We start from the raw sequence: 17,361 nt of genomic DNA, 5'->3' as shown, positions 1-17,361 counted from the left end.
CACCTTTAAACCTCTACCACTTTTTGTCAAACTTGTGTGTTTAACAGACAGCAAACATATGAGATGGAACGTGTGTCCGCATGTGTGTGTGCCCACGCTTGCATGTATGTTTAAATGTGCGTGTATTCCTTTTGCTTTGTAGATGCCACAGGATACAGCAGTAATCCATCGGATCTGACACCGAAAGAACTCGGAGAGACGTGAAGGAATGCAGGGATGCTGTGAAGTTAAACATATGTAGACAAACACCTCAATTTGTTACTCACACAATCTCACACACGCTCTTTATGACTCCTTTGGCACGAGTAAGGTAGTGTTACGTGCTGTTTTAAGACCTGTCTAATAATGCTGTGTCACTTCTTTTCTCCTCTACTGTAGAGACGGTACAGTAGTCACAGATACACACACACACATACAAACCTAGCATTGTGTAAGTCATGTGAGCAGCGTGCAGAGGAAACACCTAATAAAACTGATATAAGACACCCTAGACACACCTGCCACTTCAAACAAAGACAATATACAGTATACCTAGAAACACGCACACACACACACACACACACACACACCTTTTAACCCATTCCAGATGGAGTTCGTGGTCAGTCTTCTTGCCATGAGCAGAAAAAAGTCACCAAATGTCACAGTATGCTACTCTACCAACTCTTGCAACAGTGTCTTCATTGTGTGTGTGTGTGTGTGTGTGTGTGTGCGTAACCAGTAATTAGTTCCAGTTTATGTAGTCTGAGCACCGCTAATGCCACAGAGAGCTTCTTCTCAAAGTGGGACCACATTAGCCATGTGTCAGCGCATCAAAGAAAAGAGACGTCAGAACAAAATCTGTTCCTTCCCTCCTTGATTTATTCCTTCTTTTCTTCAGCACTTTCCTCCGTGCTTGCATGCATCCTGTCTTCCATCTTTCACCATTTTTATCGACTTGTTGTTGTAAGAAAAGGAGTCAAGAGCCTTTCTAGCTGCTCTGGAAGACTGATTCTTGGGAAAGTCGAGTCAAGTCAATTCAAGTCACAGGTTATGTCAAGTCAAATCAAGTCAAGTCCTTATTTAAGGCAAGTCAAGTCTCTTTTTTTCCACCCAAGATCCAGCACTCTTACCTGTAGTATCCGGCCTTTATAAAGAGAAAAGACAAGTAGTAGCCCGTCTAATAATGATATTATAGGCCAATTTATATAACCTGTTGAGACAATGAATTGTATCTGTATTATCCTGGCCCAGACACGGCCATGATGATGGTCTGGTCTGAGACAGTGTTGAGTAGTAACGAATACGACTGATGAGGCTTCTCTTTGGGGAATAAACATCAGGTAGCAGGGGTCTTTGATGTTGCGTGTTGCCATAGCGAGGAGTTTGACTGACATCCAATCATGACAATCACATACCGGGGAGCTTTTTGAGTCGTCCGATCATGATTCCCAGTTTGCACTGCGTACATACTTGATAGTTAGACAGAAAGTTTGAATTAAATCATTTTATATTTAACAGCTAACATTCAAACTATTTAACAGCTAACATTCAAAACACGCAAGTCATCCAAGTCATCATGCCTCAAGTCAAGTCTCAAGTCATTAACTTGCACGTCCAAGTCGAGTCTCAAGTCATGAAAACAGTGACTCGAGTCCAAGTCACCAAATCTCAAGTCCACATCTCTGGCACTAAAACAGTTGCAATAGTATGGCTGGGGATATTGGAAATGTCAGGTTCAGGTTCTTTAAAATACCTGGATGGTTTCCCATGAAAGTCCAAAATTTCACAGCAATCTACCTATAGCTGTTGAAAAATGCAAGTCTCTATCTTGGAATCCCTCAGCTATTGTCCAGTGTTGATTTAGCCTCTTCGGTCAACGGCTAACAGCCTATTTTTGGACTTCCAATTTAACTAGCAGATATCTGGCTATGGTCTCTCTTCTTCCGGTATATTCTCGTCGTATTTCGGATTCTGTACCGCTCTGAGCCATAGCCTGCAGTGAAACGGTAGTATTTCACTCCAGCGTCTCTCGCTGGGCCGTTCCTTTTAGAGGGAGGGGCGCAATGCACGCTGGGTGTTGTAGGAATGTAGAATGGGCGAAACCACAAGCTGATTGTACAACTTTCTCCACAGCTATGGCGCAAATTTCAAATATTATTGCTTCAGTCGATTACAGAGAACAACAGCTTTGACTGACAGTGTTTTTTTCCAGGGGTGAATTCTCTTTTCAAGTTATACATTTGAGTCAAACTCTCCACACTGACGTAAATGGTCAATGTTGCTCTGACTTCAAACATAATGCCTGCCTCGCCTACTTCTAAGAGATTTTGCTTCAATATGCAGATATCTGTTTATCGAGACTATATTAGTGTTGACCGAAGTCATGGACCATCTGGCAGACTGGAACAAGCCTCCCTACAACCTCACTTTTGCAGCCAGACTCTCTCCTCCCCTCCTCTTTCAATCCCCCGATTTCTCTTTCATCTGCAGTGAAGTTGTGTTTTTAACCTCCTTCAGGCTACAAACAGAACGCTGAGTCAGCTTGTGAGGAGGTAAACAGCAAAAGGTGCTGACAAATTACATCAGGTTCTGGTTGGATTCATTAGCATTATGCAGCTTTTGGAGCTCAATCTTTGCATTATGAAATTGTTTGTTACTTGACATTATTGATTGCTTTGGAATTTCCCCCCTTTCTTTGGTTCTAAACATGGTCATAATTAGAAGAACACTGTCCTCCCTTTGTGTTTTTCTCCTCTCTTGTCTCCCTCCCTTTTCCTTCCTTCCAACACTTTCCTCCCTTTCTCCTTCTATTTTCCTTCATTACGTCTTCTCCTCCCTCTGTACTGGCTCCCTGTCAGTGCATTTCTTTGTACTCTGTTTTTTCAGAACAATGTTGGAAACTTTAAAATGTCATTATGATTAAATTATCTTCACTGTGCTGTTATCGATGTCATTAGCACCATTTATATTCTAGCTTATTTTTCAGGGATGGGGGGGTTACTGAAGGGTAGGAAACTGATGTGTCAGCACGAACAACATGATCCTAGACCGTCCATTTACAATACATTCAGCTTGTAATACTGCTGGATGCACATTCTGCCCTTAGCATCACAACATGTGCCATTTGATGACTGCTGTTAGTGCTGTCTTAGTAAAATTGGAAATGTAAAAGCAGGAGCTGGAAGGCATACAAGAACCACCAAGAGCAGACATTGAAATGGCGACAGGATTCAGCTACCGAGCAGCCAAAATCTCTCAAAGCCCATGAAGCAACTTGACAAGCCAGAGTTTGCAGGACAAGTGCCACGCTGAGAGCTGCTGCTCTGCTCTCCACCGGAGGCATTTTTGGCAAAATGGAATAGAGCTGCTCACCAGTGTAGGTCAACGCAGTCACCTCATTTATAGAAAAAGAGGGGTACAACGGGTTCATTTTTGTCAACATTGAATACTGCCCAAGTTCAAATGACTGGAAACAGGGATGAGTTTCCAAATGCAGACACTAAGTTTCAGCTAGAAGAATAAATGGCATACAAAACAGGCAGGCCTGGAAAATCAGCAACAGACAGGACACTGGCAAAGGGCTAGTTACCAAGTCAGGAATTATTCAGTAAACAGGTCTTAAAGGCTACAGCAGTAAAGCAGACATAGCCAATTAAGCAAAGACTGTTTATCTGACAACTGTTCTCCACTACGCCTTTTCAGCTAGTGTCCAGACGAGAAATGTAATCTGCACTACCAGAGGGCAGTGAAGCATAGTTTGAAAACATCCAGGACACACATACGAGGAGGTGAAAGAAAACAGGTGTCTCTGGTCGTGTGCTGACTGAAAGTAAAGGTAAATATTACACGCAAGGGGAGCGAAAGCAAAGCAAATAGGAAGACTTGAGTGGATGGCAAGCAATTTGAAGGTGTCACCAGTGGGGCTGGTGACTAGTCTGTGGGGTTTGCAAATATTTGACCTGGTTCAAGTTTTCATGATAGGAGTCAATTACAACAACCAAAGGCAGATTTAATTGTCAGTTGCCTACCTGAGGTTCCTTCCCAGTTTGAATGCAGTCCTCTCTGTTGCCAGGTAACGGGGGCCAGTAGATCTACAAAAAGGGAGAAAAAACGAAAGATGGAGAAACAGATGAAGAACATTATGATGATTAATGACCTCATAACTTTGAGGTTACGCAAACAACTATATTCAGACATACTGCAAAATGGAATTGCTTTATTGAACCCACACAGCCTTTTTGTGACTCTGTTAATGCAATCAAAACTAAATAATCAGACCATCTATTATTACATTTGAATAATTTTCCTTGCAAACTTTCTTTGTTAAACAGTTATAGCCACATGAAGTGGAGCACATCCTCTATATATGAATAAAAAAGTCTTTGCAGTGACGAGGCAAAGACTTTAGGAGTTAAGATTAGTCTTACACAACTGAAACCTTGATTGAGACATAAATTACACATTTATCATTCCAGTTATTTCAATTATAGAAGATTTGGTTCAACCAAATAAAGAAAAAAAAGTAATTTTCAAACCCACCAATAGTTGTTTCTAGCTAAGCAGAACATTGTACATGAACATACAAAAACATGTGGGGAGTGAAATTTCTTTTTATGGTGCTCATTGCATTTAAAATACAATGTCCTGCAAAATCCATTGACCTAAAAGTTACCTGTTTTCATTGGAACTACTTTCTGTGTAATAAATAGTCCTCAAGAAAAATGTTGTATGGGTTATCCAGAGTAGCCTGACATTGGTTTTCATGTCATTTTTCAAACGCTGTGAACCTCAGAAACAAAATTATTTTCAACCCGATTGTGTTCGGGTGAAGTTGTAAATCTCAGGAACAGACAGGTCATTTAACCTTTGCAAATGAAACCATAACTATCAGCTTCTATATCACATTACTATATTTTTCATAGCTAGGATGAACCTAATCTTTATTCAGGGTAAGGGGTAAGAGAAACCATACACTGTACGCACCCTGAAGGCCAGAGAACAGGCGCCATGATTTTGCTAGTGAGGTCTGCGATTGTTCCTCCCCTCTTACTTACACCCCACTGAACAGTTTAAATCAGACCACTATTAAATAAGGATGGATTGTCTGTATATACGACTTTTCATAAATCTGATTGACCACATGCTCCCAAAGCATGACCTTTGCAGTTTGACTATTTTCTGGGCAACACTCTTGTTACTAACTATGGGGGATTTGTACTCAAATAGACTCCTGAGTCTCATTGCTCAGTGTCCTTCAGTGTCAACGAGCTGTTTTGTGCCTAAAAGTATAATCGGACATTTAGAAACACAAGCAGGAAAGCTGCGCTGAGCCGATCCCTCAGAGCATCCGAACAGGACCATCTGGAGTTAAAAAGAACAGAATATGAATAGATGGAAACCTCTGTTAAGACTCTGTTTCTCACAGTATAGATCCAAGACTGGGTGAGCGAAAGGTCTCTCATTCTCAGAGGAGAATCCCAGATAAGCATGAAATGAAATATGTGAAAACTAGTCCCATTGTTTCAGGTCCACTGTTTCAACACATGCAATCAATCGCTTCTGAAGAGGAAAAAAACAAATCTATGCATTGAGACAATGACGTGGTAAGGACTATAGTTGTGTGCAGACTACCACAGGGTTTCTCTGAGACAATACGTCTTTGTCTGGTCTACTACGAAACTGGCTTTGTTTTGGCTAACAGGGAGAATAGAAACCAGAGAGGAAAACAAAAGAGGCTGACTTGCATTACTAATGTCTGACCAAGTTCAGTGTGTGTATGTGCGTGTTTCCATGGACCACCATGGTTGCTAGTGAGTTTTTAAGAGTATGCATAAACGGGGAATGACAACGTGATGAGAATTAGAGAAATTGAGTTGAAAGGATGAGTGAATATTTTTGCCCCATTGGCCCAAAACTCAACCACACTATCTTTTTCTGCACATCACATCTGTATTTCACATCAGCAGACACATTTTCTCTCTTCTCTCATAAATACCAATTTATTACATAATGCACAGCAAGTTCTCTCTCAATCCTGAATGGATAAAAGAGGTGACATCGGAGAGCGTGGGAAAAACTCTAACATGCTAGAATGAGTTGGATGGTGAGAGCAAAAATAGTCGATAGCAAATTGCAAAATCATGGATCAAATATAAGCTAGGACATTAATCACATTGAGAGAATATTGAAGACATCCTTATGGTAATGCACTCTGACTATTTGGTCAAAGGATGTATTTTGTATAAGAATGTGATGTAAGTGAAGATATTTGTAGTTCAAAGTATGGACTTATTGTAAGTCATATCGTCCCTTGGGGCAGCTGTGATCCAGTGGTAGAGTTGGTTGTCTCCCATTCAAAAGCTTGGCGGTTCAATCCCTGACTGCTACATGTGAAAGGGTGAATGTGACATAGTGCATTTGAGTGGTCAGTAGACTAGAAAGGTGCTATATAAGTACAGTTAATTTACCATTTATATTAGAAATGCTTTTTTGATGCTTTGTAAACAGTTCTGGAAGAAACATATTGAGATTTTGGGAAATAAACGTATTCACTTCCAGCCAATAGAGTAGAAACTTGATTCCATCCTTATCAGTGTGGTAAATACGAAGCTAGCAGCTGTTTAACTTGGTTTATTGTAACCCGGGTGTTTAATCCAAAAGCAGAATTATGAAAAATGACAATTTGTATATTTCTAAGGTGAGGTTAATATAACAGAACATTTTTCAGCTGGTTGCCATATTCAAACCGGGTTGCGAGCTGTAAGTATTTTAAGCTCTCAGTAAAAAATGGAATCTGTTGCAAACCTGCTTTTGATTGACAGTTCCACCATCGCACCCTCTTATTGGAGGGTCCGTCCGACACCCAGCCTGCTATTGTCTAAAAGCTGGCTTGCATTAGTGGTATTCCATCAGAAAGAACATTTGTTTCACACATCAAAGAAGTGAATACATAAATTAAGACCGGTCTAAAACTTGGCTCCACCAGATTCTTTGGCATGCAGCTGGACTGATATGAATGCGTGCCTGTGGAAAGGCCTGGCTCACACACAGTCTGACCTGATAGCGTGCCTGACTGATAATGATATACTGTGAAATCAGGCCCTGCCTAAAACCTGGCTGGCAATGGCCTGTGTCAATATACTGCAATGTTCATTCCACCATCCAAATTCCTGCTATGCTCGCTTTAGGAAACATGGCCGACCTCCACCAATCATCCATGTTCCTTCCTCTGTTTGACTGCTTCTTGACACTTCATCAACCTGACTCTGCCTCTTCAAAGTGCTCTTTACTGTTTTAATCCACCCTCAGACATAAATTCACATTTCTGAAGTCTTTGATCTCTGAACTTTGGAAAAGTGTTTATTTAACTACAAAACTCTGTCCAGAAGTGGAAATGAAGGAAGCCAAGTAGGATGGTCCTGATCACAGGCTGCCCTTTAAACTTCAAACTTAGATGGGTCCTAACTTTTGACCGCCCCTTAGACATAACCTTCAATAATGTCCGAGGCTTTACACATCATACTCAAGAAGTCAGCTAAAATCATGTAAAACATAGAAACCAATCAAATGAAGTCTTTGTTCTTGTGCAAGATGCTCCACACCCTACAACAAACCAAAACTCTTCAGTGTACTTTTCACAAATTTTAGATTATACCAACTGAGAAAACCCAGTGAGTTCCAACCAACGTCGATTTGGTCTGAACGTCCAAGACAAATACCACTTTTCAACGGCCTAAAACGCGGTTACATCCTCAACGTGTCACAGGGTAGCACACAGCCCATATACAGAGGCTACAGTCCTCCATGCGCCGGCGACTCCCGCCCTCGGCCCTCTGCCGCATGTCATCCTCCTCTCACTTTATAAAGGCATAAAAAGCCCAAAAAATATCTTAAAAAGATCAAATAAATACATAAATAAATAAACATTCCTAACTGAAGAAGAAAAAGGAAGACTGCAAATGCGCAGGTACTGTGCAGCTCTGACTCGAAAGCAGAAAGACCCTGGATACTGACAGAGTTGATTAATAACTGACAGGACAACAAGCCTTAGGGGACCTCAGTGGCTGGCGCTGATGAGTGCTGGACTTCACTTGCGTTTGTATAAGTGAGCAGTGCATCACAGTCACCAACAAAAAAATATTACAATCACTTTAACTGCTAAATATTTATGAGATGCGACTGCGATTGCTGTTAATGTGTGTTAACGTGAGATGAATCTTGTGACAGAAGCAGATTTCCTGCTGAAATCTGGTCTACACATAAACGTTTAATCAACACCTTCAAATGGTCGGTGAAAAAACTTTTGAACCAGTTTTAAATGTATTTTTAACAGAATAAAGCTCACTGGGAAGACACTGAACAACCAATTTTTCTCGCAATAAAAATGTCTTGTTCATATGTTATATGTTTTATTTTATGTATCTGTTTGTTTTAATTGATTCGTTGCACTCACCCTGAAAGTCGCCTAGAGCAGTAAAATAGCTGGGACACAAAATACCAGATGCAGCACCATCATGCTGCAGCCTGCTGATGTAAGTAGGCGCTTATTCCATTTTGGTGAGCTCAGTCGTAAATCTATGCACAAAACCATCTGTCTTCCTGTCAGCTCAGTGCTGCTGAGCCAAAGCGAAACTTGGCAGAAGCAGGAGGATGGAATCATGGGATGTGATGAGTTTATTTTTGACTTAATCAGGATGCAGCAAGTCTAGAATTGCCTGATTGAAATGTAAGACTTAAACAATGTAAGAACCTTTGCACTATTAAATCTTAAAACTAACAGAGAGGGGGAAATTTAGTCACTGGAGAAAAGGTTTGATTTTCAACACAACCTCAACCTCAACTTCAAGCTTTTTAACCTTATATTATTCTGAGGCCAAATAAAGCCAGGCCGAGTAACCAAACAGCAAAATAATTTTCTTACATGCTGATACATATAAATAAGTCCAATTTCCGAATAAAAAAATACTAATCACACCTGTTTATGTTAAAGCAAGCATTAAGTGAAAATGTACTCCATCATATGAAACACTGACATGAACTAAGTCAGTATTCTTTTAGTTTTTCAGGGTCATAATTATTGATTCTGTTAGATCTAAATCCAGTTTGGCCAGGAACACGTCGGGTGCACTGATTTAATGCCATCTGACAGGTTTGCACCCAAAACCATGTGCTTAGAAATACACCCTATGCCAATTTCCAGATTTACTACTCAAGTCGGTGAGAGTTATAGTTGAAAGGGTGAAAAACTTTTTCTCTTATGCCAAAGATTATATTGGAAGCTGTGGTGGGCAGAGATTGAGCTGTAAAAGTACAAGCTCATGGAAGAGGTTTCACGGTGGTTTACAACACCGTTCTCTATTTATGAAACGTGAAAATTTTCATTTGATGATCAGATGTAGGATAAGAAGTGTGGAAAACCTTGCTTGGTAATTATTAACTTGTCCTGTCTCATATGAGTGAAACCAATTAATAATTAACACAACTTCTTTTTGCCAGAATTATGTTAGCTTGTGTTTCTGCACCAAAAATCTGACGGTGACATAATAAGGAAATACAACCTAAACACGCTTATATCTTTAAAAATATATAGTTAATTATGAGTTAAACATTTTGGGACACACTTATTCACTTTCCTTCCAAAAGTGAGCTGCAAAGATCAATATGCTAATCTCATATAGCAAGTGTGCTAATGGAGCAGAGACATGGTTAGCCTTTAACAAAGAGTGTAGGCAGGGGTAAACTGCTAGCTCTGTTATACGTCTGCCAACACCTTTAAGGCTCATAATCACATTTCTTTTTTAGGCCATGCACATAACATAAATGTAAAAAAAAAAAATTAGAGGTTCATAATGTTGGTGTGCATTTCCTAAGCAAGGGATAATGTATAGTGAACAGTTTGTTATAGCAGAATGGAACCCCAACAGGGTGAGCAGGACCCCGACGCGAATGATTATGTTTCCATTTAACAATAGTCCATTACAATCACAGTGAGAGCTGCGTCCATTGCAACGGTTAACTCTGTAGCCTTCTTAAAATGGGCTGACTGAGGTGTTTTCACTAAATTTCCACTGATGGTAAAGTAAGACAAGGTGAACTGCATAAATCAGCAGAGCACCTGATGGAGGTTTTCTGTCTCGTTACTGTCAGAGTCTGTTGACGTCTTCTTTTCCTTTCACGGTCTTTAAACGCCACCGTATCCCGTACTGTGTTCCGTTTAATGTTTACCTCATGTGCTGTCTTCAGTTTTGTAGATCTCTCTGTCGTAGCCTACAGTTTTTGCATCTTATAACCTCTATTGCTTTCGCAGCGCATTTGTCTCGTTTAATTTTTCCCTCTTGAACAGACCGCTGTCATATTTACCGGACTTTTCGGCGGATTGACATGATTACAGTCGCATCTCTAGCAATGGTCTGTTATCAAGATATAGCAGACCTCTGAATGTCGTGACCAATCAGAATCAAGTATTTAACACAGCCATGCAATAACTTGGGAGAGAGCCCAGCTGCCTTTTCACTCCTGCTTAAAGTTGTTATGCTAAGCTAGGCTAATCAACTCCTGGCTCTAGTTCAACAGTGGGGCCCTCATGTTTTCAGCATCAATGCTGCTGTCTTGGCCACATTTGTCTGGCATCAACATGTTTTTGGCGCGATAATCTATTTTTTGAAAGCAGATACTGTTTATTGTCTTTCTTTCTTTTAAATGCTGGTTTATAGAGTGTTTGGCAGAAGCGTGTCATGTTGCAAACCTTTGTGTGACGGCCCTGGCATATTTGATAGAATTCACAACCACTCGCTGTGATAGAAGCACGGGTATTGAGCGCCAAACACCCTAAAGCAACCGAGAATATAAGAACGCTTCATGTGTGAACATCAGTAGAAGAGAGAGCAGTGAGAGGAGGCTGAGAGAGGAAGCTAAGGCTGGAGAAGGTGGGCGACAACTGGCTCTCTGTGCGCCTAAATCCCTGTTCACCCATTCACTCTGACCCATATAAGAGCATATATTCACACACATACACACACATATTACTGCTGCTCTTAGGTAGAGTTAAAGCACTTAGAGGTTTTCTGTTATTTTTATTCTCTGCTTCATAGAAACCAGTTTGTGAAAGATAGATTATAATGGAGTAAAATATGACTATGCTGCATGTTTTCCCAGAACTATATTATGTCACAGATACATGAAGATTTAATGAAAACCAGTTTAAATGTAAAAATAGCTCATTCCCTGCTGTCAAAGCCTTCCAATAAAAACTTATCTGAAAACTCAGACGATATAACTCATTGTAAAATAACTCCACAAATCACAGTGAGTCATATTTCAATGTCTACTGTTGCACAGAATCAACTACATAAATTCTGCATCCTATTCTCATATGCTTTACATATTTTTCCATTATTGTTAATGTTCTGTGTCTGATCTTGCAGAAGCACTGCATCACAAAGACACAAACCCAGCAATTCTTCCCATAACAGACTTAATCAGTTATGTTTCAAAATAAAAGACCAAATATTTCTTCTAAATAAAAGAAAAATCATGTTTAAATCATTCATTCATTGGCAGTAGCAGATAAGGAATCCAACTTGCAAACACCACAGACAATAAGACAAGTTAACGTTCCATCTGACCTTCAGATCATTTTTTATTGCTTGTGTCTTTATGGCCGAAGACGAAGAAACTGTCACAGCACAACCTGTGTGTTTGCCAAGCCTTAAAGATAAACTATTGTGTAGGATAAAGGTGACGTAGATGGAAAGATATGGTTTGATTTACGACTCTTGATTTACGCTGCACTTTTACAGGTGTTCCTCCGCAGGAAGGCCAAGAGATCATGGACATGTTTTGGCAGAGGAAGCAAGATGTAAAAGTTTGATTGTTAAGGGAAGAACAACCGTGTTTATAGAGGCAGAGCGAGAGGTTCAAACAAACACAAAATTAGGACATGGAGTTAAGAGATAGGGAATCATGGATTTCCCCAACAAACAGGTCTGTGATCCATTATCTTTTTTTGTTTTGTAGTGCTAACTGAGCTGTCTTTAAGCTTTCATTGCTCTTTCTGTTACTGTGTCAGTGATGATGTGATAGCAGTGATAAAAAAAATAGCTGTTCAGGTTTGAGTCACCATGTTTATGCTTGATTTATGACAGAGAGTGCTTTAACAGATGTTCTGCTCTGGGAAAACACTAAACCCCTGTACCTAAAGCTGTACATCAACTTCAGCTGATTTAAACCCCTCACAGAGTCACCGCAACCTAAATCAAAATGGAATGATGCATTTTAGCTGTTTAGTAACAAATCTTTTAGCAAACATTCATCATCAGAGCAGCGCACAAAACATTACAATACCTAAATGATTTCACATACTCACCTCTTTGGACTCGCTGCTGGTGGGTCCCAGCAGGAGAGAGTAAAGGACGTCTTTCCCTCCCAGGAAGAGGCGGTCGCGGTACTCGTCCAGGAAGACGGCGGTGAGCGAGAGCTGGCCGTGATGACCGCTGAAGATGGACGACCTGTTGGTGGACAGCAGGTCTGCAGGGAGAGGACGGGAGTGGATTAGTGATGGGATTCAAAGGAAACACAAACGAGAAAATGAGCTGGAATAGGAAAGAAGGATGAGTTAGGGGGATAATCATACTAGCAAAGAGATCAAAAATTCAAGAAATTCCCTTTAAGCAACAAATCATACATCCAAGTATAATATGCAAATCAAAAAGACAAGAGGAGCTAAACATAGAGACAAAGTAGTAAATAAATGAATATGCTCATAGCAAAAAATAACATGAAAAGAGTATTTGAAGTTGTGTCACTTAGACTAAGCGTGGGGTATGTGGAGAGAGATTGCAGATGTTAGAAGTTCATAACTCAGATTGACTTCATAAATATCTGCAAATGATTGTAAAGGAGTGCACGTCCGGAAGAGGAACATGCACCACTGATATGTTTATAAGACGGCTGTCCATTTAAGTTGATGATTCCAATCATCAGGCGAGTTTAATCGCATAATATCAATCAACTCCCTGCACTTGCGTTATTTGTACCTGTTTCCACTAACAGTGTTTTTTGCGCTGGCCGCGCCCACGACCTCATTGTTAGAGCACTTCTCACCGGTTACGAAAGTTGTCTGGCGGCACTACCGCTTCCCTTAGTAGTGAACGTTAAAGACCCCCTCCAGTGAAAATCCAGTTTTTAACCTTGTAAACATCTCCATGTGGTGTTTTTCATGTGCTACAAGAAATATCAGGGACAACATAAGCAGTCATCTCCACGGCTGGGCCTGTCTGCTTTTAAACTGCAGTGTACCAAGGACAGGCTGAAGAACACATTTTCAGATTGGCAGGTTTGAGACGTCACAAACCTAAGGAGCCAATCCCGTTAATGGACGGGGTGACGCTCTGCACATCATTATGTGTAACCTACGGCAACCATTTTGGCGATGTGCGAGCCAGCTGCGACCGTCATTGTAAACTCATTACTGACTTCTAACGTTAAGGTTACTACTACTAATTACTCAATTTCAAGCTAGCCAACAAGTTGCCACTAAACGATGGAATTCAGCTGTAAGTTTTTAGGAAAGAAGAATAGTAGTTCATAGTGGGCGGGGCCTATGCAGATTCAGGAGTTTTTAATGAGAGAGAAGCAGGAGATGCCTTGGGAGGATTTTTACAAGGTAATTAAACGTATTTTGCAGAGAAAACATATCAGACACAATTTATTATTTCAAGCAGGGCATTTTATGTCTTAAAACACGACTGGAGAAAACATAAAAACAGTGGAAAGGAACCGTGTCCTGGCATTAGCAGCAGCTCTACACCTGGAAATTGTACCCTTGAAAAACAAAAGGATTAGCTTCTCCTTCGCCATTGCTGTTGACGAAGTTGATATCGGAATAACCGCCTGGTCTTGATTTAGATTGGTCGGTGAGAGAGAAGTGACATTGACGAGAACTACTTTCAGCTGAGTGCACTGAAAACACTGGTCTCTACCAGAGGAAAAAACTCTGTTAGTGGACACAGGCCCTTAAGCTGCTTCGTTTTACACAATGCAGGAGAAATGCAGGAGTGACGTCATGATTATCTTCTTGTTAATCTCCTTAACTTAAATTAATTGATAATGACATTTTATAGTGACACCACGATTACAGCTGAAATTGTAATTTATAAGACGAGTTAACAGTTTCAATTTTCAAATTTAAGACCTGTAGAGCCGACCAAAACCAGCAGGTTGTTTTATAATCTGTGATATAATGTAGCAACAGGCAGTAACTCTACAGAATGTCAATACCTCATTATAGTGGTGATATCAGTCACCGTGTTTGCATCAAGTGATGCTAAAAAAAACAAGGGAGTGTCTGATGTGCAGCACAAACAGATGATTCACACTCCCATAGAAGTAAACATGTATCAGTGGGAGATCAGGCTGAACACAGCAGCCCGCACCTGGCTCTCCTCTCTTGATCTGGCAGCAACTTCAAAGTCAAAAGGTTGATGCAACGACTCTGCAGGAGCGGTACAGACCAGGTTGAATTCGAGTTCAGCTAAGCGTGGGGTGTCTGAAACATGCACACTCAAACTTATACGGTACATATATACAGAAAGCTCGCTGCCTCTCAGCCTCCCACAGCTTCAACATCATCCACTTTCTCACTCAAACACCTCTTCTATTTGCCTCCCCTACTTTTTTGACCTGACTCTTCTCCTGTATCACCTCGCTCTCTCTCCGTCTCTCTCTCTCTCTATTTCTCGGTAACAAGATGAGGAGAGAAATATGTATGTGTGAGGAGACGTCTTTGGTATTCCAAACTCTCTGAGGAGTAGTCTTTCGGCTTAATCGGCTTTCCGTCGACCTCTCATCACTCGTCCATCGCACTTGTTATTCCTCTCTCTCTTTCTCACTTGTTCCGACACACACACACACTAACCTGTACTCACACACACACACACACACACATGGTGAGAAAGTGGGCTCAGTCAGTCACCACTCAGTGAGGGTATTGACGGAGTGAAGCACAGGGGCCCTGGTGACACCTTGTCCATCACTGGGGCCTAACAGACACACAAACACACACACACACGACCTGTTTTTATTAGAAATCTCACTTTCTCAAACTCAGAAGCTTCAACGCTCACACACACCTCCATAAAACCCGCAGAGATCCAGTTCACTGTGATGCAAAACCAAAAAAGCCGAACATTTGCAGAGAGACGCCTGTCAAAAGCTGCCCCGAAAATCCTCAGCTGACAGTAATGAGGAGAATTTTCTGTCAGGAAAAACTGGATATGAAACTTTAAAGCTGCTGGCAAGAGAATAACGAGGAGACTCACAAGCAAGAAGACATCAGGGATACAGAGTAGGGAGTTTGAGGAAGTTAGAGAAGAAGTTAGGGAGGGGGAGTACGTTAGGGGCTTTTAACAGCTGGCGTAAGTCAGAAAATAATGAGCAGAGGGAGAGACAGGCAAAGTAAAGCATGAGACAGGCAGAGAGGGTCGGGATGTATGATGGATTTATTGGGACTGACTTCTGTAAGCAGAAAAATATGATGAGGAGACAGAAGAAGGTTTGCTTTAGAGCTGTGTTACATTAAATGCTGGAGATTTGTGCATTCGCATGATATGCATCTTTATACCACATGTTTAACCTTCTCTTCATTCTCTATTGTGTTTTTTATATGATATAGTATATAATATAATAATGATTTTCCATCACAGACAAGTCGATGTCTCAGCTGGATGATCGAATAGAACCCGTCACTTTCCTGACACAGTTTATCAGCTGAACATGCAGGCCGCTCAACGGGCTGTCAGACGCAGACTGTCCGTCCTCCACAAGTTCGGCCTTTTCCATGTCGCTGTGAGCCCTGAGATGACCTCCAGCTGCAGAGTTAGTGATGAAGAATAAGTGGTGGTGTGTGCTGAGACCTTTAACATACACTGTAGTAATAGGGTGAGATGTAATGCTCTTGCCACACCTCTCTGTTTTGACAGGAAAGATTGCAGGGATGAATGATGTCAGGTAAGTAGTGCATGCTTACCCAACTTTGGGAAGCCGTGTGTATTTCATTTTGCATATAAGGATTAACCAAGTCTGTCTAATCCGTACTAACAGCCAGTTCAGAGAAACAATTAGAAATGAGAGGACTAACATCGAGCTCAACCTTTAAAACTTTGGTGTGTCTGGTGGTATGCTGGTTCAGTTGATGCTGTTCACAGGGGGTACACATACTTTTCTGCATTGTATACAGGAGTCACACAATTGACAGGACTATATTGCTTTTTAACATGTCTCTTAAGTGGCTGGTAATAGCTAAATGCTAACATTAGCACGCCAACATGAATCTTACTTTGTACCACCAGCACAAAAAGCCACTGAGGAGAATGTCATCATGTACTTAGTCAAAAACAGTAAACAATAAAATCCATCTATTACCGCTTATCCTGTTCAGGGTCAAGGGGAGCTGGAGCCGATCCCAGCTGTCATTAGGCGAGAGGCGGGGTCCTAAATGTGAAATGCACTGTGGAGTTCAGAATTTGAAGGCAATCCATGTGGTAATTATTGAGGTATCTCAGTCTGGACAAATTTCGCACGTCCCATATACAGAGGCTACAGTCCTCGATGCAGCGGCTTCGGGTTCAACTCCCACCCTCGGCCCTGTGCGGCGTGCCATCCCTATTCTCTCTTCCCCTGTTTCCAACAATATCCACCGTTCTCTCTCTCTTTCTAAATAAAGGCATAAAAAGCCAAAAAATAAATAAAAACATTTTGCAGTGAGAGCAACAGAAGCCAATGCATCTGGACAAAAAGTCCTTTGTTTCTCAGCGATGATTAGCTGCTTTACACGCACAATAACATCATCGCACTGTTTGTTTGGCAGCTGGAGGTGTGTCAGTCCATGAGCTGTTCTGATCACTCTTCTGTGCTGAGGACGATATTGTCAAAGATCCAGTTTCCTGAACTCTCATCCGTTAAATAGAGTAATTAGCTACGTCAAGCTCAGGCTGTGTTTGCCTTGTGTACCTCGCTTCAACTCTTCCTGCTGTATACACACACTCACAAACACGCTCAGGCTTGGAGGCAGATTCCTGATGTCTCTACCTTTGTGTCTCGTAAATCACACGGAAGTATACACAAATCTCCCCAACATTACAGCAAAAATGTGAGAGCGTACACACAGCCACACACACACACACACACACACACACACACACACACACAAACAGAGGGTAGAGGTGAGCTCACAGCTTCCATCTGCAGCTTGTTATCACTCCAGCAGCTCATCGCCTCGCTGCCGAAACCACACCACTGTCTCACCTCTCACCAACCCCTCTCTCTTCTGCTCTCTATCCATCCTCACTTCTCTTCCATCTATCAGTTTAACATCTCTCCACTCTC

The 17,361-nt window shown here is 41.3% G+C and overlaps 1 protein-coding gene across 2 annotated transcripts in view; it reads right to left on the bottom strand.

Annotated features, from left to right (window-relative positions):
- sema3bl (sema domain, immunoglobulin domain (Ig), short basic domain, secreted, (semaphorin) 3bl) overlaps positions 1-17,361 on the bottom strand; it is an 83,615-nt gene that overhangs the window by 46,514 nt on the left and 19,740 nt on the right. For both annotated transcript variants that reach the window (XM_069659409.1, XM_069659410.1), the window contains exons 2-3: positions 12,344-12,504; positions 4,008-4,070 (exon numbers count right to left, since the gene is read on the bottom strand). In XM_069659409.1, coding sequence (XP_069515510.1) covers positions 4,008-4,070; positions 12,344-12,504 — 224 coding nt within the window. The remainder of the gene's footprint in view (positions 1-4,007; positions 4,071-12,343; positions 12,505-17,361) is intronic.

Source organism: Semicossyphus pulcher, unplaced genomic scaffold (genome assembly GCF_022749685.1).
Source record: "Semicossyphus pulcher isolate SPU_LCO1_2020_fin unplaced genomic scaffold, fSemPul1.0.p SCAF_13, whole genome shotgun sequence".
In the NCBI taxonomy this organism is placed as follows: Eukaryota; Metazoa; Chordata; class Actinopteri; order Labriformes; family Labridae; genus Semicossyphus; species Semicossyphus pulcher.
The sequence above is the reverse complement of the archived record's forward strand: the minus strand, read 5'-3'. Positions and strand labels throughout refer to the sequence as shown.